Source organism: Dermacentor albipictus, unplaced genomic scaffold (genome assembly GCF_038994185.2).
Source record: "Dermacentor albipictus isolate Rhodes 1998 colony unplaced genomic scaffold, USDA_Dalb.pri_finalv2 scaffold_172, whole genome shotgun sequence".
Classification (NCBI taxonomy): domain Eukaryota; kingdom Metazoa; phylum Arthropoda; class Arachnida; order Ixodida; family Ixodidae; genus Dermacentor; species Dermacentor albipictus.
This window is the reverse complement of record NW_027225726.1, coordinates 1-23,474: the sequence shown is the minus strand read 5'-3', so window position 1 is coordinate 23,474 and position 23,474 is coordinate 1. Positions and strand designations below refer to the sequence as shown.

General features: G+C 47.1%; 1 protein-coding gene across 1 annotated transcript in view; it reads left to right on the top strand.

The window, feature by feature from the left end:
• The window catches only part of LOC135897592 (uncharacterized), a gene marked incomplete at its 3' end in the record, with an annotated part of 86,407 nt that extends 64,155 nt beyond the window's left edge, over positions 1-22,252 (top strand). Inside the window, exon 5 of the mRNA XM_070530523.1 lies at positions 22,111-22,252. Within this exon, the coding sequence (XP_070386624.1) occupies positions 22,111-22,252 (142 nt within the window). The remainder of the gene's footprint in view (positions 1-22,110) is intronic.
• Positions 22,253-23,474: the final 1,222 nt, after the last annotated feature.

Below are 23,474 nucleotides of genomic sequence, written 5' to 3'. Positions count from 1 at the left end.
CAAAATATAAAGTAATTTACTTCATGAAATCTAGAAATTCTTGATCTTCACACTAGTGTCCACATTATGAAAATCAAGGCTGCCAGAAATTTGCATTCATGACATTAGTGCTCTCAGGCGCGTCCACATTTCACGACAGCGCTGAACTTCTTGACGTATGCAATTATTATGATGTTCCCTAATTTCCCCCCACCGATAGAAGCATCTTCAGCCATGCAGTAACAACTTTTCAAAGAAACGATAGATGTACGAAGCGGAAAAGGCCGGTGTGATAGGGCTTATCTGTAAGGGTACTAAATATGAAAACGCGATCGGCAACGCTTCAGCACAGTTCACTTCTGAGCAAACGCACATCGCGTACAACGAGCACTTCTACACCCAGCAACGCTGCGACACATCGCACATACATATCACGGTTTGTAGCTTGCGAACACACTTCATGACAGCAAGAACACAGCTCGAACGTCGCGGTCACCTCGGCGCGTCGCAGCCGGCAAAACGGCTCACGCGCAGTATAGCACACGCAGAATGGCAGCGATAACGAGGCGATAAAAACTTATCGCTACTGATCGTATCATTACTTCTGAAAGTTTCGAAGGGCTAGCGTTCACCACATCGCGGCAACGATCCGCATACACAGAGCAGAAACCAATGCACGTGTACGTGATGGAGTTCTCGTCTGGGACGCACACGCGAAGCATGGCACAAGAAATCACGAAGTCGACGGCTTCAAATGTTTCTTCCGACGCTCTCGTAAACACAACACACACTTCCTGCGCTCCGTCTGTTTCTGTTGGCGATCGCACACACTGATGAGGTCTGGAAGGGTACACCGGCTTGCTTCTTCCGATGACTATCTCCATGGGTGCCACATATCTCTAGTAAAAATCACAAAAAGGAGAAAAAAATAGACTGTTTCTGACGCGGCTGTAGCCTAGGCCTTGCGTCCCCGCTTCGCTTCGCTTCGAGCACGCGCCATGTTTGCTGTGACGACAGCCGAACTATCCGCCTCGGACCAGCCAAAGAGAGACGAGCAGGCGTGCGGACGGGAAACTTGCGTCCGCTCCTCGCTCACCAGTAGAGAGCCATACGCACGCGGCCGGACGAGGGCGGAACGGATGTGCGGAGCGACCATGTACGGGCCCTTAAAACGCAGCAACGCTTTTATGAGATAACCCCACGACCGATGTTAATGAAAATTGCTGCACTTGAGAGAGAAATCTAAATTCCAGTGACTGTTGGAAGCGGAATTTTGATTTATGGCTTCAATTTTGTTGAAAGAATTTTCCAAAGTTCGAAGGTTTTAAAAATATATATATAAAGGCATGATGTCTACAAATGAATAGCTCTCCATCAACAACAGACATTGAGGTTCTGTAAACGGCATCCATTAGGTCATTCGAAGCGGGCAAATTAGATATGTTAATTTATATATTGCGTGAATTTTTTTACGTTGTGTACAAGGGTTCTGCAAAAGCAGTATTTACGCATTACTAGATTTTTCGAGACCCATGTGTAACATATAGATTTTCTCCGCTTTAGAGGTGCTATGAAATACAATTCACAGAATCGTAATATCATTTTTCGTTGCTGAGTTACGGAGTTGTAAACTTGATAGTTTCATTTTCTGGAAGTCTGCGATTCTTGCCAATATTTCATAAAATATTGACGACCCAAATTATTATTCGAAACCAACAGTCACTAGACCTAAAACTTTTCTTTTAAATGCAACAACCCTTGTGAAATTTGGTGCAGCGGTTGCCGAGAAAAAAAAATTTCCTTTTATATTAGCCCCGGTGACGTCGGTGCACCAGGTGACGTGAACATAACTTACCGCGTTAGCTTAGCAGGTGAAGTGTCGCGCTCCTGGCTCGAGGACGCGGGTTCGATTCCCGGTCATGGCGGCCGCACTTCGTTGGAATGCAGGTAATCCCGGGTACTTAGATTTAGGCGCACGTCAAAGAGACCCAAGTGGTCAAAATCAATCGAGAGTCGCCCACTGCGGCGTGCCTCATGTTTATATCGCGGTTGTGGTACGTAAAACACCAACAATTATTATTATGAGTACATGAACATAATTTCCTTTTTCAGAGTAACCGGTTCTCGCAGGGTTACCACTCATCAATTTGTCATTTATTTTTGGCCTTAATGCGCCGTCGCGGCGTATACCATATCGAGCAAGCTATGTTCGGGAGGTGCTCGTCGCCGCAAACGACTGTGCGCTTAGTGCCGTTTTGGGCAGTAATGTTTTGAAGCTTTGCTTAGACTGATTCATACAGTGAGTGGCATGTAGCCTTTCCGACTTATTTGAATGCATGTTCTTGGCATGGGAGAGACCTAAAATGGCGGCTGATGCAAATGGAAACTATTTTAGAGTGTGTCCCATGGGCTAATCCGTGCAAAGCTATCTGCAAAGAGAGAGAGAACAAGTTAGGGCGATGAGACAAAGTGTGTCTTGCGCAAACTGGTGATTTTTTCGGTTACCATTCCGTACGTGCACATTCACAGGGAAAGGCAGACGGACATAGATAACACCAACAAAACTGCAAATAAAAATGGCTATACTTGGCTACAATAATTTTTGCGCTTGTTTGTGTTTGGCTACATTAGGGCCACAGTTTCTCTAGCTTTGGGCTACGCCGCTTCGTCCGACCTAGCAACACTGTTCCCGGCCCTTTGGCACCGTATGTAAAGGTCTTCCCATGCCTGATTTTGAATGGCTATGCGCTTTGCGCTCACTCTAACAGTTGCACTTTCTTTAGTGGTTCATTTATTGCGCGACACATGACAATTAATTAGCTGAGCTAACGTAAATGTCATTCGTAATTATTCGCGCAATTACCTAAGATCTCATGTCAGGTTGCGCATCACGTTCGAAAGCATCATGCTCAATTGTTTCGAGTACGCAACGTCTTAAGTTCCCCGTTTTCCGATGTCATAACGCAGAACACGAACAAGGATGCGAAGGGAGCGCGCGACAGCAGCGCTCTCGAAAGGGGTAAAGAGACTGATTCTCCTCGGTGCACTATATGGAGACGGTGACAAAGTGACAAGACAGAGGTTCCAATGTTAGTTGCTGCTACGAAGAAGCGTACGTACGACGCTACATTTTCAGCCGTGCGCCTGAGTGCGACGCGTGACATCCACGGTCAAAGCGTGGGCGCGCGACGGGCGTTCGTGGAGGTCACGGACGGAGCACTTTGAAGCCCCTAGTGAGGGCGCTGCCCTTGCGCGCGCGATTAGCAAGAGGCGATTGGAAGATTGGTGGAAGTAGGGCAACAACAACGGAGGGCACACAAAAACAATCGCCCCAATAGGGGCTCAGAAACTTTGGCTACGGGAATTCTTCATGTTTTTCCCCCTTTTCTTTTTTAACATAAGTAGGACCTTAGGTAATATAATAACAAGGGCTTGGTGGCGCAACCCACCACCCCGTTCCAAAGGGGACGCACGTAGCACCATCCATCCATCCATCCATCCTAGAGGCGCTGACGCGTAATAATAAAGTTTGCGCATTGAGGTCGCAAAAGAAACAGCCTTGGTCCGATTTAGCCTGTACGCGGGTTAGCGCTGTATGAAGTCAAGGTCTATCTTAGGTGAACAGCACACTTTCTACTAAACGTGACTTTTTTTTCAAATCGATAGACTTGGTTGCACCATCAAGTGCACACGTAAGTAACGACACCTCTCAGATGGCGTACTGCAAAGTCTGCAAGTGCAACTTGAGGCCACACACGCAATAGACTAAAGTGCACATGGAAAGGCAGACGCACATAGATAATACAAACAAAACTGCAAATAAGAATGGCTATACTTGGCTACAATGATTTTTGCGCTTGTTTGTGTTTGGCTACATTAGGGCCCCAGTTTCTCAAGTTTTAGGCTACGCCGCTTCGTCCGACCTGGCAACACTGTTCCCGGCCCTTTGGCGCCGTATGCTAAGGTCTTCCCATGGCTGATTTTGAATGTCTCTGCGCTTTGCGCTCACTCTAACAGTTGCACTTTTTTTAGTTGTTCATTCATTGCGCGACCCATAACAATTAATTAGCTGAGCTAACGTACGCTTAGAGCACAAGCGAGTAGTCTCTCTGGTGTATTTGAGACAATAGAAAGAGTTGTTTTCCATGCATTACACAAAAAAAACGTAACGTAACAATGAACTATTAAAGCGATGAACGAAGGCATGCCGTAATAATTGGGTTTCTCTTCTCGAGCACTCAAATGCATCGCGTTAACACTAATGTACATTGGAAAGTCAGTCAACTGAGAAAAGAGAAACGGGCGTGACGTGTAAACGTGCACCCCAATATAAAAATTTTCGCTGATAGTGAATTTTTTACGGGAGAGCTTTTCTCATAGTGACATGGCTGATTTGAATCCACACAGAATGAGTAAGACCAATTCAGCCTCCTCACTCGCATGCCTCCCTACCCTACATCCATTGGAAGCCGTTCCGCTTCCATGAAACAGAACAGATGATTTTTCCGCTCATTCATATGAACTGATGCTCCGGGCACTAAAATGCATTTCCAATATCAAGTTGAGCCGCGCTTTCTAGCACCCGCAAACGATCGCATATTCACAGAACAAATGCACGTGCATATCACGGTAATGTGAACGGCAACGCACGAGCAGTAACCTTGACGTGGATGTTGACTCCTTTCACCTTAAGTTATGATGGTTCAGATAACGATATATCCTTGAATTAGACAGATTGTTGCTTTTTTAACGCGATAGCGTTTGGACGCTAGTTTCACAGAAAATCTGGTGTCGGTGTTGTCGACGTCTGTTGACCGTGAGCGAAAATTTCCGATAAAGGCAATAAATAAAGACACGATAACCTGAAAGTAAAATTGCGGGCCGGGGATTCGACCCCAGGAACAATGGGTTCCGAGACCAGCACGTTAACCCATTCAGCCACTGTCGGTCGATGGTGTGCGTGTGTGATAACTTAATGACATCCGGAGGCTCGACTTTTTAAGCCAAGGCTTGGCACTGTCAGGCAAAGCCCTTTAGCGACATCATGGGCCCTCTGGATGGCCCTTAGTTGGTCTTTAAACAATGGGGTTTGAATCCTTTTTTCCCACTGTGTCCATTCTTCAACGTGGTTGAGGAGAGCCGCGGCACACCCCGCCAGCATATGTCTGATTCCAATGATGCCATTACAATCGTTGCAGTCCATCTTAATCTCCCTCTCTGGATATATTTTGGTGCGCTCGAAAAGCACAAGCCTCATGACCCACTACAAACGGGCCCAACTGGTGTAGTGCAGAGTAGGGTATTAGCGGCAAGAATCAGGAGTGGCGCCCTCTTGCGTGTGACGTCACGGCCAGGATGTCGCTCGCTCCGTCTCGCTCGGCAGCCGCGCGCGCTCGTTCCCATCGTGTATGCTTGGGGTATGGGTGGCTCGAGCCGCACTTATTGAAGGGTATGTCGGCTTCTTTCTGCTGCCACGCCTGAACCACAGTTCCTTCTCCTAAAGCACGTGAGTCAATAAAATTTGGGGCTTGGAAATTCCAAGCTATGTAGCGTTGAACAGGGCTACTGGTTTTACAATGCACATATGCGCCGTCTCTGTCCATAAATTTTGCGTAAAAAGAATGTCTGCAAATTCAATACGCGAAGTTGTGTACGATGCTTAGCTCAACACTTAACATTCCCTTAGAATTTAGCTATGAGAGACATTGCATTTTACACGAAAGAAAATCTTGGTAATTGGCGTCAGCATGTTATCCGTGTTAGAAAGACATTGCCCAGCGAAGCTGTCATCATGATTCTTATTACTCTGGTGAGTTGTTCTAGCCAAATATGGCCATTTATTAATACGTAAAAGAAAGAGTTCGGCGCCCATTTTTTATGAAAAAGTTTGCTGCTAGTTTCACCCCTCTCAGAAACAGGCCTCCAAAAATCGAATCGCTCATGGCTGCTAACACGACGGCGCGTCATGTAGAGTATTTACGTAGTTAATTCACAAATACCATAGTAGCAATCACCTGAGAGAAAAGTTTCGTTGTTAAGATCGAGAGCCAATTAATTGCAAGCGATGGAATATTTCATAGTGGCCCTCAGTAGCCTTTATCGACAATATGGCACACCCATCACGCAACGGTAGCAACCGACTGTCGGTATGGCGAGGCACGCTTTGTTCGTGAAACCCATCAGTTCACTACAATTTCGAATTGAAACCATAAAGCATTTTTACAGCTCCAATTGGAATGGCTAAAGTATTCTCGAGCTACTACAGAGCAGCTTAAATTGTCCAGAAAAGCAAAATTCAAGCACTTTCTGTCTCACCATGTCTCGATCCAGCGTTGTTTATTTGTGCAAACGGAGAACTATTCGCTTCGTCGGTACATAAAAGAGAACCTCGCCCAACTGCAGGCAAAATAAAGTTTGCTCCAATCCAATCGCACACATTGATAATGAAAACACCACAAGACTTACATATATATTCACTTGATTTTTGACCCTCCATGGGGTAATTATATCTTCAATATGTCCCATACTACTAATGATTGACGCTTCGACTTCTTTCTGGCTGCAGCATGCGGTCCAACAGGCATATTTCCCTAAAAAATTTAGGCCGAGTAGCCTGTGTCAGTTCGCCAAACAAATTCGCCATGTATTTTCATCAAGCAACAAACACCAGTAAATTTCTCAAGTGAGTTGAACGTGTAGCACAGAAAAGGGAATATATATTGGTACATTCCATTCTGTATTCTGTAAATAGACGTAAGCCTTCATTAACTTTGCTTCAAATTGCCGCCGCTTAATATAAGCACGTGAAGAACCGCCTAATTTTAAGAAGCAGTCAAAGAAGCAAGTTGTACTTGTAGAACCTAACTGCAGTATTAGTTAAGTCCTCGTGTTACCGCCGAGCGTTTCTGTGAAGAAACGCATAAATTCGATATTACACCATGAACTACTCGTCGTGAGCAAATCAGTTTTAGCGGATTGTAACTGATGCAGAAGTCATATATAGCCAGCGTCTGCGACATACTTGTTGCACCGCGGCAGGTATCGTAACATACGTGAATGCTTATTTTCTATATTTTTGCGGTTGTCGATTGAAAAACCCGCAATGGGCTGGTCTGCCCTCCTTCGGCTGGCACTGTAGCGTTGCCTTCGAGAGCTGCATTGTCGTCTAAGAAATAAGCTCTTTGAATAAATTTTCGCAAATGAAGACGTCGTAAAAATATATTTGAAACGACCGCCATAAGTATACAAGCAAAGAGAACGAGGGCGCGCAAACGACAACACCGCCGAAAGCGCCCGGACACCGCCCGAACTGTAGCAGACGACAGGCGCGAGTCCTTGCCCTGACGTCACGCGAGCGGCGCTCGCAGCGCCCCTGTAGTTCGTTCTCGGGGCTAATAACCCCTGGTCGACGCTTGGCCAGCGTCACGACGCGTTGAACCGTTGGTTGCCGGCACTTTATTGAAGTTATTCCTATCCTATTAATGTGGTACGGGGTGGGATATGTCGTAGCTGTTTGCAATAAGCGCAGTGAGACTGCCTGAGCCCTGTTCAGTTCTGAATGTGGCAATGGGAATCGCCTGCGTCCCAGATAGTAATGTTTGCTAATGTCATTGTAAGTTATTAAATGATCTCTGAATTCCCTGGCTTGATGGTGAACGGCTTGGTTGTGACTGTCACGGTTAGCAAGTCCTCGTGCCAAGTCATGAGCAACCTTATTGAAGTTTACCCGAGTCTCGTCCACTTTCACCATATGTGTAGGAAACCACCGTATTTCAGTTCTCATATTCCCAATGTTTTCAAAAAATTGCTGCAACTCCAGCTACGTAGCCTTTATCAAAACCCTTTATAGCGCTTTAGAATCACTGTAAATACAGGCCCCTATTATTAAGCCTGATGGCTCAAGCAATTGCCGCTTGTTCAGCCATCATGGGGTCCTTGTAAACATATATAGTGATAGCGTATTGCACCTTCCCTTGAGAATTTCATACAATGGCCGTATCTGCTTCTTTACCTTTCCCCCAGGCAGCCAGTTGGTGCATGCTGCTCTGTTTCCTGTAGGAGTGCTTTAGCTCTTGCCTTTCTCCTTTTGATATTATATTATATTCTGGATGCATTTTTCTTGAGAGAGGGTTGATTGTGATTTTATTCCTAGCTTCAGAGCTTAATTCTACTTCAGTCTCTATTGAGCTCCTTGATCTATTCAGTTCTGCACCTATTGTCTGTTGTATGTTCCTGCCAGCTCGTGATTTTGTCAGTCTTTGTGTTGCGCTAGCTGCTGGGCCTCCGCTATTTCTTCCATCGTGTTGTGCACCCCTAAACTCACGAGTTTTTCCGTTGCAGCGTTACTCGGTATCCCTAGGGCTACTTCAACCCATTCGCTGTAAAAGCCGGCGAATCGAAGGTCATACGTGCAGTGGCAATGTTGCTGAAGTCGGCGAATCGCCGGGCTGCCGATTTTAGGGTTTCCTGAAGCTGTCGACAAACGGCAGCACTGATCACTTTATCTGTAGATGCTTGAATATATTACGTGTAGATGGCAGTAATGAGTTGTGTCATTTGAACGCGCTTTTCTGTTTTCGTTTTGTTTTTATGATGGTGTCTAGCGGCAGAAGGAATGGCGGCGTCTAGTGAATGGCGTACTCTCTCCGAGCGTGAGATACTGGATATCCCCTTTGATAGCGACAGCGATGAGCAGTCTCAAGGCAATGCCTGGTGTGTAAGGCTAAAGGGGGAAAAGTGAAAGCCGCTGGGAGTGCGAAAACTGAGTTGCTGCTCTTCACATTCCCAGCTGAGCGTTTCAATATTTTTCACACGATGAAACTCCTGTGAATGGAAACAACTGCACAGAGTAAAGTGTGAATATGTATCAAATGTCAATAAGTGTATTTTGATAAGCGTCCAGCAAATATTTCGCTTAGGCGCTCATGACGCACAGAAACGTGAGCGTGTGGCACGCGCGCGTACTTTCGGTGAAAAAAAAAATGCGCGGTACGATGGCCCTCACGCGTGCGCGGCGGGCGGCAACGGACGGGTTAACAAGCTTCCTAAGCATCACATTAGGTTTGTTAAGTTCTGCCTGCATCCATTTCAATAGTCCAGCCACATAAGTGAAGTGACAGAGAGCAAAGGCGTGTATTACCCTCAAAGCGCTGTCTTCCCTCAAGCCTCTGTGTCTATTGGTAATTCTCCTGAGTAACCTAAAGGCTTCATCCGTTTTATTCGAGATCTGTTGTATTGCTCTGCAGTTAGCATTGTTTCATTTTAAGTAATACCAAAGAACCATGGAATTTTTCACCTAGCCAGACTGCGGATCCTTCATGAGTGCATAAGCACACTCTTGGCTCATCTTCCCGAATGTAACCGCTCGATTTACGACTTTTTCTGCGATGTTTAATGACCAAAAGTTCTACAACATATAAACTTTTTGTAATCTGGTCTCTGTTTGTCCTACATTACACTAGGCACTCCATATGGTTATGTCGTCGGCGTATGCCACATAGTGTATGCTCTCAATTTTCTCAACATTTCTTGCAACCTTGGACATTGCTAAATTTAATAGCATAGGTGAGAGCATATCCCCCTGTGGAGTGCCCCTATTTCCCAAATTCTTAGCTTCTGAATTAAGCTCTCCCAGTTCGGACGTGGCACATGCGCGTGCCTTCGATGCTGCGTCAACTTCCTCTTCGATAGGGTCTCGCCAACAGCCTCCCATGATTTCAGATGCGAACGCAGCACATTTACGCTATCGTGTTCCACTCTTAAAGGGACCTTTCAACGTCTTCACTTGTGCTAGCTATGATATACTCGCCCACGCTCACACGTCTACTCACGCTCACTCGCTCACCTTCGTACTCACGTCTACTAACATTCACGAGCACTCACGTTCATACCATCATTCACACTCATATTCAGACTCGCCTGAACAACAAGTACTCTCACATTTACACTCACCCGCACTCACTAACTCACGTTCACGCTCACCTCCGCTCACCCACGTTCACACTCTCCTGAACTCAAACTCATGTTCACACTCACCTCCACTCACACACACTCACCACGTTCACACTCATTTCCACTGACACTCACAGCACTCAGTCACGTTCAAACTCACCTACACTCGCACTCACAGGCACTCACTCATGTTCACACTTACCTCCACTCACTCACAAGCACTCACCACGTTCACACTCACTTCCACTCACACAAGCACTCACTCTCGTTCACACTCATCTCCACTCACACTCACTGGCACTATCTCGCACTCACCTCCGCTCGCACTCACTGGCACTCACTCACACTTGCACTCACACGCACTCGCGCTCACACTTACACGCTTACCGGATGGTTTCAAGAAGAGCTTCTTGCCTTTGCTAAAACCATTTAGGTACCCGAAGGCGCAGCAGTTCATAGTCATAGAAAATTCCGTGAAGCGACGTCGCACTTGCCACAAAACTTCAAGGCGTTCGCAAATCAAAACACAGAAGAGCAACGGCGCCAACACGCCTCCTTGTAGACGTAAAGTTATGTAGACGCTTCTCAAGCGAAAATAAACGCTAAAGCGCGGCTGTAAACAAACGAGGCCGGGGCGTTGATCCACGTGATGCCATTAGGCCAATAGCGACGCGGCGTCGGCCACAGCGTCCGAGGAGGAGGCGGAATTCTTCAAAGCGTGGCGCTACTTTACGAAGTTTAAGGGGTTTTAGCTGCCGTTAAATTGCGCACTCAGAGCGACGAGGGCGTGAGCGCTCCGAGAAAAACCTAGCGCCTTTTCCCTCTTCATTTGTCTCTCTCTCTCTCTGCGTGCCATGCGCGCGAAGCGGGTTGCTTTTCTTTCCCATTTTTCAGTTTTTTTTTCTCCATGGATGAAGGAAATGCGTTGGCGCGCAGTGTTACAAACGCTGTGGCATATCGCATGGAAATGGAACACACGCTTGTATCAATGCACTATTTGAAAAAAGCCTTTACAAGACCTTTGAGGCGCTCTCATTATCACCGACGACGATGAGTAACACAGTGCGTTTCTAGCATATCTTCCAGCGTACCGCAAACGGGATACCTGCACACATGTTAGTGCAAGTTCTCTGTTGTGATAGTAGGTCAAACCCATCAATACAGTAATGACGTACGCATATGCTCGGCCGCACAGGCATACCGCCTGCGAAGGACTGGGTGCGCTCAGAGGATTTGGCACATGTTGTAAGTGAGCGAGAAACTGATGAGTTTATTGGCCTCGAGCTCCACCACTGGAAAAGCTGGCGCCACCGTCGGCGTGACGTGCTATTAGGGATGACATGGACATAACGGCCGCGTCCGCTGCTTCGGGAGCGCCGAAGCGAGCTGAAAACAAGAGTTTAAATTCCCTTGTACGATGGGGTCCTCATTTAGTGGCGAGATTTTCCCGCTTCGAGTGTCTCCTTTACAACGCTGGAAAGCACTACAATAGGTAGTGGCTGCCTTTGAAGGCGCGCAACATGGTAGGCTACTGCTCGGTGCCGCACGTACGCAACGGAGCCCGGTGTCAGCCTTATTCACACGTAGCCGCAGGACAAGAAGCTGCGTGAAGCTTGGCTAGCGAAACATAAAACCGGCAAACAGTAATCGGCTACAACTCAGGTATTGTAGGGGTTGAGGACGGACTTCGGGATGAAAACAAACTTGGAGGATCTATTTTAGATTATATACAGAGAGGTGAGAGTCAAGTAACAGTCGTACAGTCATTACGGGCCGGCAGCAACTCGGACGCTGCGGCCCGTCGCAAGAAGTTCGAGAGAGGTGAATCAGGGGAAAGCTCCAGGAATCTCTGGAATGCACTGGCATGCTCCTCCGCTGCTCCCGGTCTGCGTCTTTTAAACCCTTCGAGGTCTCGGCTTAAAACGACGTTCAGCCAATGGGCGAGCCCGCTCAGATGACGCCATTTTAGGCCAATGGTAGGCGCCCGTGCGATGGTGTCATACCCGGCGAAGAGAGTCGCCGCTTGGTCCCCCTGCGGTCTTGCCTTGGTGATTCACAACTCGCCGTCACAATAGCCAGGTGGGGGCGATGGCGGACCAAGGCGGGCAGGGTGCCTTACTTTCCCGGTACCTTACTTCTCCCTGCCGTCTTGCTATGGTGGCTAGAGGGGGAGGTGTCAGCATCGGCTGGGCTGCGCCGCGTATGGCGGTGCGGCATTTTTTCATGACAGCGACAGGTGGCGCGCTGGTCGTCTCCGAGATGCCTTGGGTGATGTGTTTGAGCAATTTCTCCGGCTCCAAGTGCGCGTCGTGAAGTCTGTGGTGAAGTTAGCTTCGCATTCCCCGCTTTTGTTTGCTTGTCATAAGGAGTTCTGAGTAGCCTTCTTGACCCACACCACTGGAAAATTTTGGTCGGCATGTAGAGTAAGCTGGATGATCTCCTGGATGAGGGCCACCTAAAGGAAGTTCACGAGATGGTAAAGCATTGTGATGCGATGCCAGATCATCGTGAAATGGTGGGATCAAATAGCGACTCTCGCATACCCTGCTACGTTAGCGGGTATGTTACCAGGAAAATACTAATGAGAAAGTGCGAAGAGTGTTCCCTAGCTGTTGTCAAGAAAAAGACTCGCGCTTGCTTCCGGAAGAGTCGTGCCTTACCAACTACATGGATAGAGGTGGCCTACTTTACCCATCTCAGGCACTAAAAGACTTGGGTGCTGCGATGAAAGATGCCTTCACGCATTGTTTCAGCTTTAACAAGTTGAAGGCTGACAGCATCATGGGCCTTATTTCCTGCCTGTCAATAAATAAGCTGGATATGGTTGGCTGTGCGCAGCACAGCGTAGAAATCACCAATCATACGGTTTCTTGTCATCACGAGGTTGCACGTCCGTGTCGCAGGAGAGAACGCATCGAAGCAAGGGAAGCGAGAAAAAATGATGTACCTCAAGTTGAGGCGCACAACATAACTGCATAACTGCAAAGTTTATATCAGCAAGACCAACATGAAGTGTTTGTACATGTGAAACAGGAATTGTTCACATCACATTGTATGCCTAGAAATATCTACATATCTGAACAGAATTTCCCACCGGACAAATTATTGTTTGCACTGCACCTTGTTCACCGTTTCTGGGTATATACCTCCATTATATATTGGATTTGCGCTCCATTTCGTGGCATATTGTTTGGTTGAGAGCTAACAACCATGTATATAGAGTCGTGTGTATTATTTCATTAAAATTAAATATTCCTTTTTAAGGCATTTTTGGCATTATTTGAGTGGTACTAAATACGCGAACTTAGTTCTTTGCAGGTTTCTAATACTGGAAACCAAATTTTCCTTAACGCTCTCATTATGCTGAGTTCTGACCATTACAATGGTGCCTACAGTTCTACCTTTCATTGCGAAATTAAATAAACTTGAAATAATCATGGTTCACCCGAGCGGCCCTTTTTAACTGAGGCGCGCACTTCAATGAGGCGCGCACCAACCAGTAGACGATTAGGACAAGCGCCTGTAGCTCAAGACACTAATAAAGTAACGCCAGGCAGAACTGTATACGGCACCCCATAATAGACCCTTAAGATATTAAAGCGGCACTGGCAAACTGCAAACAACCGCCTACTGCGGAAGCTTTATGTTTGGTGCAATTATGAGTTTCACAAGTGTTGCACTGAGCGCGAAGCTAAAGCGCGGCGATAAAATGACCAAAATTTAGTACATAGTACGTTAGGCCAGCTGCAGTGATAAAGTCCCCTAGCCTTTAAAATGATTTTCCGATGCGCGTATTGCGCCCCAAAAAGCCGCGAAGCGAGAAAGCACTTCACAGCGGAACCAAATAACCGCAGCGGACCTTAGCCAGCGTACGGGAGGCATCTCGGAGCCGACAGCAGCGCCGCCGCGTCGTCCTGAAAAAATTCTGCCTCTCCGGCGCTCCGATGCCGACACCTCCCCCTCCAGCCACCATAGTCTTGCCTCGCTGGCTTGCAAAGCGTCGGCACAATGGGCGTATGGGGGCTACGCTGCCAGGCCTTCCCGGTACATCACAGCCGTCTTGCTTCGGGACCCACTTTCCTTGCAACAGTGCCGGGCTATCCCCTCGTTTTCTGGAAGAGTCAAGCATTGAATACCTCCCCCGGCGGCACACGAAGTGGGGGCTGCCAACTTGTTTGCACGTGCGCTCCTCTGGAATGTGCTTTCCGTGTTTGGGCGCTCTTTACTTAACAGTGGCGCGATTCGATGTGGTCTCCAGACCTCGAAGTAGGCGCAGGAAACAGCCCCATATCTAACAGCTCGTCCTCGCCCCGGATGTTCTGAATGGCCGGTGAACTCAATTCGCTGGCCATGAGGAACGCTGAAAGAACCTGCAGGGTATTGGTGTCGAGCCTCGTTTGACGAACTTCGGGATCCTGGGCCCTGGAGAACATACGGCAAACAAACAAAACAACACAGCGCTGCACTACGCGTAAGCGCAGACTCTTCACCCCTGACTCGCCAGGCTATTGCTGAATCGAAATCAACCCTGATTTTTAGTTCCCCAATTTTGACAAAGCAGTTCCAACCACCCTTCCAAACCGCTATCCATTTCTCCCCGAATGCCGACAAGACCAGAGTACTATTGTTGTTGCAAAACAAAGTGTCGCCGACGATGCAAACAACAAATGAAAACAGCCGAACATAGCTTAAGTGGCCTAACTACACGAACAGCATGTTTCCAATCTATCGTAGTGGCGTACTTATCGCATGTATTGGTGCCACTGAACAATCCGGTCAACCTCAGAAGTACGTAATCACAAGCGCACTAGCCTTGTGGTCACTAAACAGAACGCGTATTTGCGTTGTAGGCAAACTTTTCAGTTACGCCTACTCACGTTTTTCCCCTGAAAGTCCTACAGGACACGTGACTTAAACGAACAATTAAAATTGCGGGACTCACACACTCCGCAGAACTCTTAAAATATAGCGTCTTCTAATAACTAGTTCCAGGCACGCTCACTAAAGAAGTCAGAATACGGCTGCCCTCAACACACACGAGCAACCCAGTCATAAATCTGCTTCCTTCCGTCTACACAGGACACGCGCTAATGGAACTACGAACGCTTCTCAGTGCAAATCATGCACTCACTGAAAACTATGCGGTTAACCTTAGAAAATAATAAACGCTTATAAAAAAAGGATAACTAAAACACACGCGCGTTACGATAGGCCTCTCAACAATAACCTTGACCCTCAGGTTACTCACACAGAAGAAAAAAAGAAAGCCTATTTACTCATTAACTAACATTCGCGAGACTACATGTTTACACATACCTCATCTTTCAAATCTCGGAGCTTCTCAAACGAAAACACAAACAAAGCTCAAACCTTACACATTGAAAGAAATCCTAGTCTCAATTCGCGAAAACTTTCCGATGCTCAAAATAAAAAACAAACACTTCATTTCTACGGAAGCGATCGTGGCCTCCCTTTCCAAACGCTTATGTCTGACTCATACTTTGAGTCGGACTTTGAGTTTGAAAGCTACTCTGGCTGCCGACGAACAACAAAAGGGCTGACTCAGTATCAGCTCCCGCAAGATGTTATGGTCTCCTGCCACTTTGCGTCCTGGCGCCTCGCTTTCCTCAAAAACTCGATTGACCGCGTCGCTACTCCCCACCTGGTCTCGTCCTGCCACCTTGCGCTTCTTTGAACTGCACGCTGAGCTTTGAAAAGAACTACGGAACGACGAGGAGTTTAACTGCCCCGTGCCCTTTGTCCGCGTCCGTGCAGAACATACTTCGCGGTCCCCCTTTGACCGGCGGCTCGGACGTTTCGGATGCGTAAACATCGTCCGTGACGACCGCACCTTTTTCCTCGCACCCTGCTCTTTCGGGTTTCTCGCCATCTTTGGCGGCGCTGCATTAGTTACCATCTTTCTGTCTTTACCGCGCTTCTTTTTACGGCGCTTTTTCTTTGCACTCGCTTTCATGCCGCCTTCTCGCGCTTCGTGCTGGCCGGTACACATTTCGTCGGCCCGGATCGGTCTCTTACCCGCACAGTCTGAGTGATTTACATTTAAATCAACACTCTCTCTGCCTCGACTGGCGGACAGCTCAACCGACTCTGGCACAATGCAGCAGGCTTTACTCGAGTTAGACAACTCGCACTCTTGCGAACTGCCCTCTACTACATTGCCCAGCTCACGCTGTGCATCGGCACACAACCGTCGGTATCGATCGCTGTCTCACGCGCACAGTCCGAATGATTAACAACTGAATCATCCCTATCTAGGCCATTTATACTGGCGGAGAGCCGCACCGATCCCTGAAGAATGCAGTTGTTCTCTTGTGAACTACGAAGCTCGCTATCCCGAGAACTACTCTCAACTGCATCGTCCAGTTCGCATTTAACTTCTGCACGCTAATCTGGCTCTACATGGGTGCTCGCGTCTGTCGGTTCAGCAGTACCCTCTTCTTCGCTAGCAACAACCTCGCTAACATTACAAGCGACGCACACGCGCGGTAACTGTGCCAATTTGTTCGCGGCTGGCGTAGCTGTCTCTACAGTCCTCTGTTGGCACAGCACCTCGTCGCTCTCCTTGCGGCCTTTAATGGCCTCTGTTGCCACGAAAGCATCGTTAGCAGCTAGGCTTTTCTTTTCACTTATGAATCTGCAGCCAATCCCACAGGCACTACTCTACTCGTCGGCTTTTGGCGAAAATCCACTCGATGCTGCCTCATTCTTTCGCTCTGTACTACCTACAGAATTCTCAGACAGCCGTTGCCTCTGTGCCATTAACTGATCACAATACTGTATCTCTTTGATCAGTGCTGCCTTCTCTCTCTCATACTTTTGCTCACGCTCACGTTTACGTTCATTCTCACGTTCGTGACGCTCACACCTAAGAGTAAGTTCTTGAAGCTCATGCTTCCGTTCATTCTCGCGTTCTTGACGCTTACGCTCACTCTCACGTTCACGACGCTCACGCACACGTTCACGACGCTCACGCCCCCGTGGCTCCTGTATCACCTCCCAAGCAAGCTCAATGCTTTTGCCATCATTGCCACTATCGTTAATCGCCGTTATGATAGCTGGCGTTTTCATCCGCTCATCCGCCTCAACTCCCAAATCGTCGCACACCAACAACAAGTCTAACCTCGTCAACCTTCTAAGATCCACGGCAGCTGCCCCGACTGGTGGTTAGAACTGTTTTCCTTAATTTGTGCAAACACACAATGCAACAAACTCCCGATTCCCAGAACTATCAAAATGAACACACAACATTTGAGTCTGGCAAATCAAAATTAAAAAAACCACGCGCTCACTTCCGGTTGCAGCACCCTGCCATCCGGTTCATTTGTCCGCTCTTCCCGGTTCCTCCGGACTCCCTGGGTCGAAGGCTCGCTCTTCTTCGCTACTCCCAGTTTCTTCGGACCTCTTTCGACGAAGGCTCTCTCTTCTTCGCTCTTCCCGGTTCCTTAGGATCTCTCTCGACGAAGGTTTATCCGTACTGCTGCCACCAGCTGATGCATTCGGAGGCGATTTCACCGCTGCCAACCAGATGTAATGGTTGAGGACGGACTTCGGGATGAAAACAGACTTGGAGGATTTGTTTTACATTATATACAGAGAGGTGAGAGTCAAGTAACAGTCGTACAATCATTACGGGCTGGCAGCAACTCGGACGCTGCGGCCCGTCGCAAGAAGTTCGAGAGAGGTGAATCAGGGGAAAGCTCCAGGAATCTCTGGAATGCTCTGGCATGCTCCTCCGCTGCTCCCGGTCTGCGTCTTTTAAACCCTTCGAGGTCTCGGCTTAAAACGAAGTTCAGCCAATGGGCGAGCCCGCTCAGATGACGCCATTTTAGGCCAATGGCAGACGCCCGTGCGATGGTGTCATACCCGGCGAAGAGAGTCGCCGCTTGGTCCCCCTGCGGTCTTGCCTTGGTGACTCACAACTCGCCGTCACAATAGCCAGGTGGGGGCGACGGCGGACCAAGGCGGGCAGGGTGCCTTACTTTCACGGTGCCTTACTTCTCCCTGTGGACTTGCCTCACTGGCTTGCAACACGTCGGCACAATGGGCGTATGGGGGCTACGCTGCCAGGCCTTCCCGGTACATCACAGCCGTCTTGCTTCGGGACCCACTTTCCTTGCAACAGTGCCGGGCTATCCCCTCGTTTTCTGGAAGAGTCAAGCATTGAATACCTCCCCCGGCGGCACACGAAGTGGGGGCTGCCAACTTGTTTGCACGTGCGCTCCTCTGGAATGTGCTTTCCGTGTTTCTGCGCTCTTAACAGTGGCGCGATTGGATGTTGTCTCCAGACCTCGAAGTAGGCGCAGGAAACAGCCCCATATCTAACAGTATGCAGCAAGCGCAGAGGCGAGGAAGATTTCTGCTACGGCGCCGGGTCTGCGATGTTCGGAAAACGCGCACTGCGACGCTCGCCCGAGTCCGCTGCTCGACTAATGTCATGACGGTTTGGTCTATGAACTTCTCGATGCTATAGATACTAGCAAGTTCACTGGACTGGAAAGAGAGCGGTAGGAAGCACATTAAAAAAAGCATGGCATATGGTCATGTTTGTGTTTATGAATTCTGTGCACTGGATTACAAAAAAGAAGCAGCGTGAAATCGCACGCTGAAAACATCAATAAACATACAGTGCGGCGCAACTCGAGAAATAATATTGAAACGTCCAAGAATTTAGAAGAAAAAGAAAAATTTAATCGTCGCGACCGCACGTCACAGTCCCCGTAGACGTCGAAGTCTCTACAATGAAATTATTTCTGAACAGCTCTGATAGCGCCCACGCAACGATGGTTGCTTGTACACTGTCAAATTCTCATATTCTGTGGCCTAAAGCTCATGGCACCGTGCGAAAGCGCGCACGCGGCGAAAGCAAAACAGTGCGCGTACAAGCATGCAGACGCGCAGTCGGTCGCTGCGAATCTGTGCGATCGCTGCATTGAGGCTTCATCCTATTACGCTCCATTTAGTTATAAAAAAACACTATAAGAACATATTTCACATAGTTTGCTCTCAGCGTTTACCTACCTTTCACGCAAGAAACCGTTTCGGTAGACTCCATCGCAGCGACCGCGCGCAGTGGCGTTCACTGTACGTATTCGGTAAAGAGACATAGCGTCTGTAAACGATTCTGTGCTTTCAGTTTGCCCAAGATTATTATTTAGACAGTAAAAACTTCTCTCGTTTCGAAAGTACTTACAGAAATATCCGGGAGAGCTCGCGCTGGTGTTTTCAGTTAGCGCTGACAGCAAAACCTATGAGGAGCGCGCCACGTGATCCCTCATACTACGCCAGCGAGGCGCTTCCGATAGATGGCGACTCCGTAACTCCTCGCCGCCAATATTCTCCCTCAAGACAAACACCTCGCCACCTCCAAAAGCGGCCTTCGCCAAGAGGAGAAAGGGTGAGGTAAGGGTTTTAATGTGCACACGGGCAATGTTTTAAACAGATGATCATCTGAGTGTCGAACAAACGACCATACACCGGCCTTTGATGAAGCGAGGTGGAGGCAGAGCCGGGAATATGCACATGCGTGCAAACAGCTTGCCGTTTTCATCCTATTTTTCCCCTCCGCTGTGTCACGGAACACTGTACTACGGCTGTTTGTTCGCCGCTGTTTTAACTCCTCACCGCCAATAGTGCAGGCTACGGAAACGACTCGAAAAACGAAAAACCACTCGATGTTAGGGATGCAGCCGAGATATGACGGCAACGTGAAAAGTATCTGAGGATCGGACGAGACACAATGCGCACACCACATGCGTGCCATCGGTTCATATGTCGCACACACACAGTCTGCGTTGTCAGCTACCAACTTACGTGTCTCTGTGCTGTTAGCTTGATGCCTGTTTGGAATACGCTCGTAACTAAAGCTGGCGTTCATAACATCTATTATCACGACTGGATCGGCGTTTTTTCTATTGCCGCGTTAGTCATGCTAGGACAACTGTTAAGACTGTCTTGGAATTGCCGACTGCGACTACGTAGGTAGTCTCACGTGGTCAACAAATGCGTACGTATACACTGTGTGTATACTAAAGTCTGCAAATAGGCTCTACAGCAATCTCAGCAATATACAGTGGCTTACATCAAACATAGCTCCGTATTATCCGCCGGTGCCTACGGTTGGCTACAGCGTACGCGCATAGGGCCGATATTAACGACTTTTGTGTATAGTCAATCTATAGACGGCATGTAAACCTGAAACATAAGACTTTTACAGTATCGGTTGTTTTCTAGTTCGTTTCACGACTTGCTACAATCGGTATATGGAGTGTTCGCTCAAGTTAACATGATCTTTGGTGACCTCCCACCCTATGGCCTTCATCGGCGATGATAGAGGAAACCGTGGAGAATCATTTGGATTACAAAGAAGCATACTGGGTTTTTCACTTAATTTGGATCAAACTTTAACGTATACAAATGCTACATAGCTGGACACAACCAAGGTAATGTTGTTTGCCGTCACTTGGAGATACTCAGATTTTTTGCAGTCCCTTGAGTAGATAACTAGTTTTAATTATTTAATCAACTTCGGGGTATGATATTTAGATGCGAAGTGTCAATGAGGATATTGTAGAGCAACATGAGAAACTACCCATGCAGCTTTTTGTTGCTCAACGCGTGCTACATAACAGTGTTTTTCCGAGTCTGAAAGAAGCCGAGCTCAACGCGTGCTACATAACAGTGTTTTTCCGAGTCTGAAAGAAGTCGAGTGGCCAGTCGCGAGGCAATTTTACGTGTATTAGCGGGCTTCTTTCATGCTCAGAAAAACACTTTTATGTAGTATGTTTTGAGCAACAGCCAGCTGTATGGGGAGTTTCTCATGTTGTTCTACAATTTTCTTCTTGAAATTTTTCATCTAATTATAATTATTTAAATGTTGATTACGTAATTAACAATAATTATATCAGTGGAGTAGCTTCAAGCGACAGCAAACAGCTTTACCTTGGTTCTGAGCAGCTACGTGGCATTTGCATACATTTAAATATTTGTACATGTGCATGATACTTAATTCGGACACGATGTACAATGAGGCTAGCTTCGTAGTTACAATTTCAAATAAAGTGAACAATATTCGTTGTCTTTTGCACAATGCACTTCTGCACTTTCGGCTGGTGGACCAGCTTGTATGGTAAATATATATATATATATATATATATATATATATATATATATATATATGTATATATATATATATATATATATATATATATATATATATATATATATATACGTGCATGGGCGCGAGGACATTTACAGGCTGGGATTAGACAAAAATAATCAACACTTTATAGGCTGACGTCTATTATGGACGAATAATCAGTAAGCATAAATGGAGGCTGTATCGACTTTATTCTATAGACAGTGTATAGACAAACAATGAACAAAAGTAAATAAAAACCGTATCTACATTCGTCTATAGGTAGTCTATAGAGGGAAGTAGACAAAGAAACAAATACCTTATCGACTTGTTTCTATAGATCGACTATATAATGCGAGTAGACAAAAATAAATATAAAGCTTATCCCGTTTTGTCAACAGTCTGTAGACTTTGTATTAACAATAGACCTAATCTATAGAAAGTCAAAGTCGTCCAAAAGAAGTCTATAGACACTCTATAGACAATGTAAACTCATTTTTGTAAAGGCATGCACTTAACAATCCCGATAGTGAATTACCAGGTGACCTTAGGTGTATGTTTTCCTGTTGCAAGAAGTCCAGATAAGTGGGTGAGGTCAATTGAAACTTCCTTGTGGTCCCGGAACTTTCAAGGCACAAACGGAAAGCACGTAATAAGGTGTCGCAGCGGGCATAACGTTCTGAGAGAAAAGCGTCGGGCACGCAGCGCTATATAAAAAAAGAAAGTGCACGCAACATAGATCACGATTGTCGTTTGTGGACAAGATAAGCCCCGAAAAGCATTTGTAGTGGAGGATGCTCCTGGACAAACGTTATCTCCGTCTAAATTGTAGACGTGCTTGAACAGCCACTCCAATATGAGCTCCAACGGCTCTGTGCTCCAGTGGGCGCGCTGTCTTCAACCAGTTATATAGACATAATTGGTTAGTCGCGCTTTGTCCCGTCCAGTTGCACTTGTTTCTTGTTTCCTCGTGTAGTGCTTCTAAGTCGGCGCGTTCGTAAACGAACTCTTCAACCTTGCCACAGCGAACACGTGCGGTCCACGTGGTGGTTCTTCGACGGCCGCCGTTGCCGCATGTGGCGCTTCCCGGCCGGCCGATGTCCCGACGCCAGCGCCTTCCGCACGCGGAGCCAGTGCGCCCGCGTGTGCCCATCCTCTCTCGAGAAGGTAGGCGCGTGGGAAAGCAGCGAAGGAAACGCCGTCCGGTTCGTAGAGAAGTGCTTGTTTGCATGACTGTTTCAATAGCAGCGTTCTATAAACCGGTGTGAAGGCGGATATTGGAAACGAAAAAAAGGGAGTGGAAAAAAAACAACTCCATGTGTAAGTGTAAGCAGCGCCCGTGTTGTAGCTTGCTCGGTCAAACTTTGCCCGATGCAGCAGCAATGAGACCTCACATTAGGTCTACATTTTCCCAGCTATCTATGCTGCTGCGAATAAGAGCTTCGGTTATAGAAGCAAACACCGAGCAGCTTTTACTGCTCGTAAATTAAGAAGAAAAAATGAAGTGCGGATGAGACAGAATAAAAAAAAGGGCTGATTTACGTATTAACTTCATGAAATACTAGAGTTTGACGTGCCAATCGACCGCATTCTTATAATGATCGAGTCAAATCGCAGTGCTAAACTCCGGAAATGCCCGCGGGTACACGAACGTTTCTGCATTGCACCCACATCGAAATGCGCACGTCGGGGGCCGGGATCGAACCTGGGACACATTTCCATATCAAGGAAAATTATAGTCACCTTTATTTTGCATAGAGAGTACATTAGTAGGAAAAGGCAGAAACAACAAACAAACAAACGAATTGTTACATCAGCCAAAAATATAGTAACTAAACAATTAGCAATTCCTTTGCTAAATATGCATAACTGAAAACCCGTCATAGCTGTCAGAACTTTACCATTGTATTTGCGCTAAGTGTCCTGTGCTTAGGTCAGAGTTGTTAGAGGTCATATTGTGTGTCGCAAAATAATACACTGGGCTTTGTTTAGTTGAATCATCCGGCAGCGAATGTGCACGGACTATTTATTATGCTCTTCGACCGGCAGGCCTCAATAATCCTGGTAGCCCCGTATATTCTCTGGCAGCCGAATATGAAAAGAGAGAAATCGAATACAACGTTTGCGTATCAAATGCTTCGGTTCGAAACAGAAGCATAGAATTCGTGTTCCAAAGTTTAAATATTCGCGCACCCGCTAATTGTGCGAAATATCGTAAGCGGGCTTCCTCACGCTACGCAAGATAATTGTAACAAAGATGACGGATGCCAAGTTCACAGCACTGTTGCAGCTAAGGTTAAATGAAAAATTCTAGGGTTTTTGGTGCTAGAACCACGATATGATTATCAAGCACGCCGTAGTAATGGACTCCAGATTAATTTTGACTACG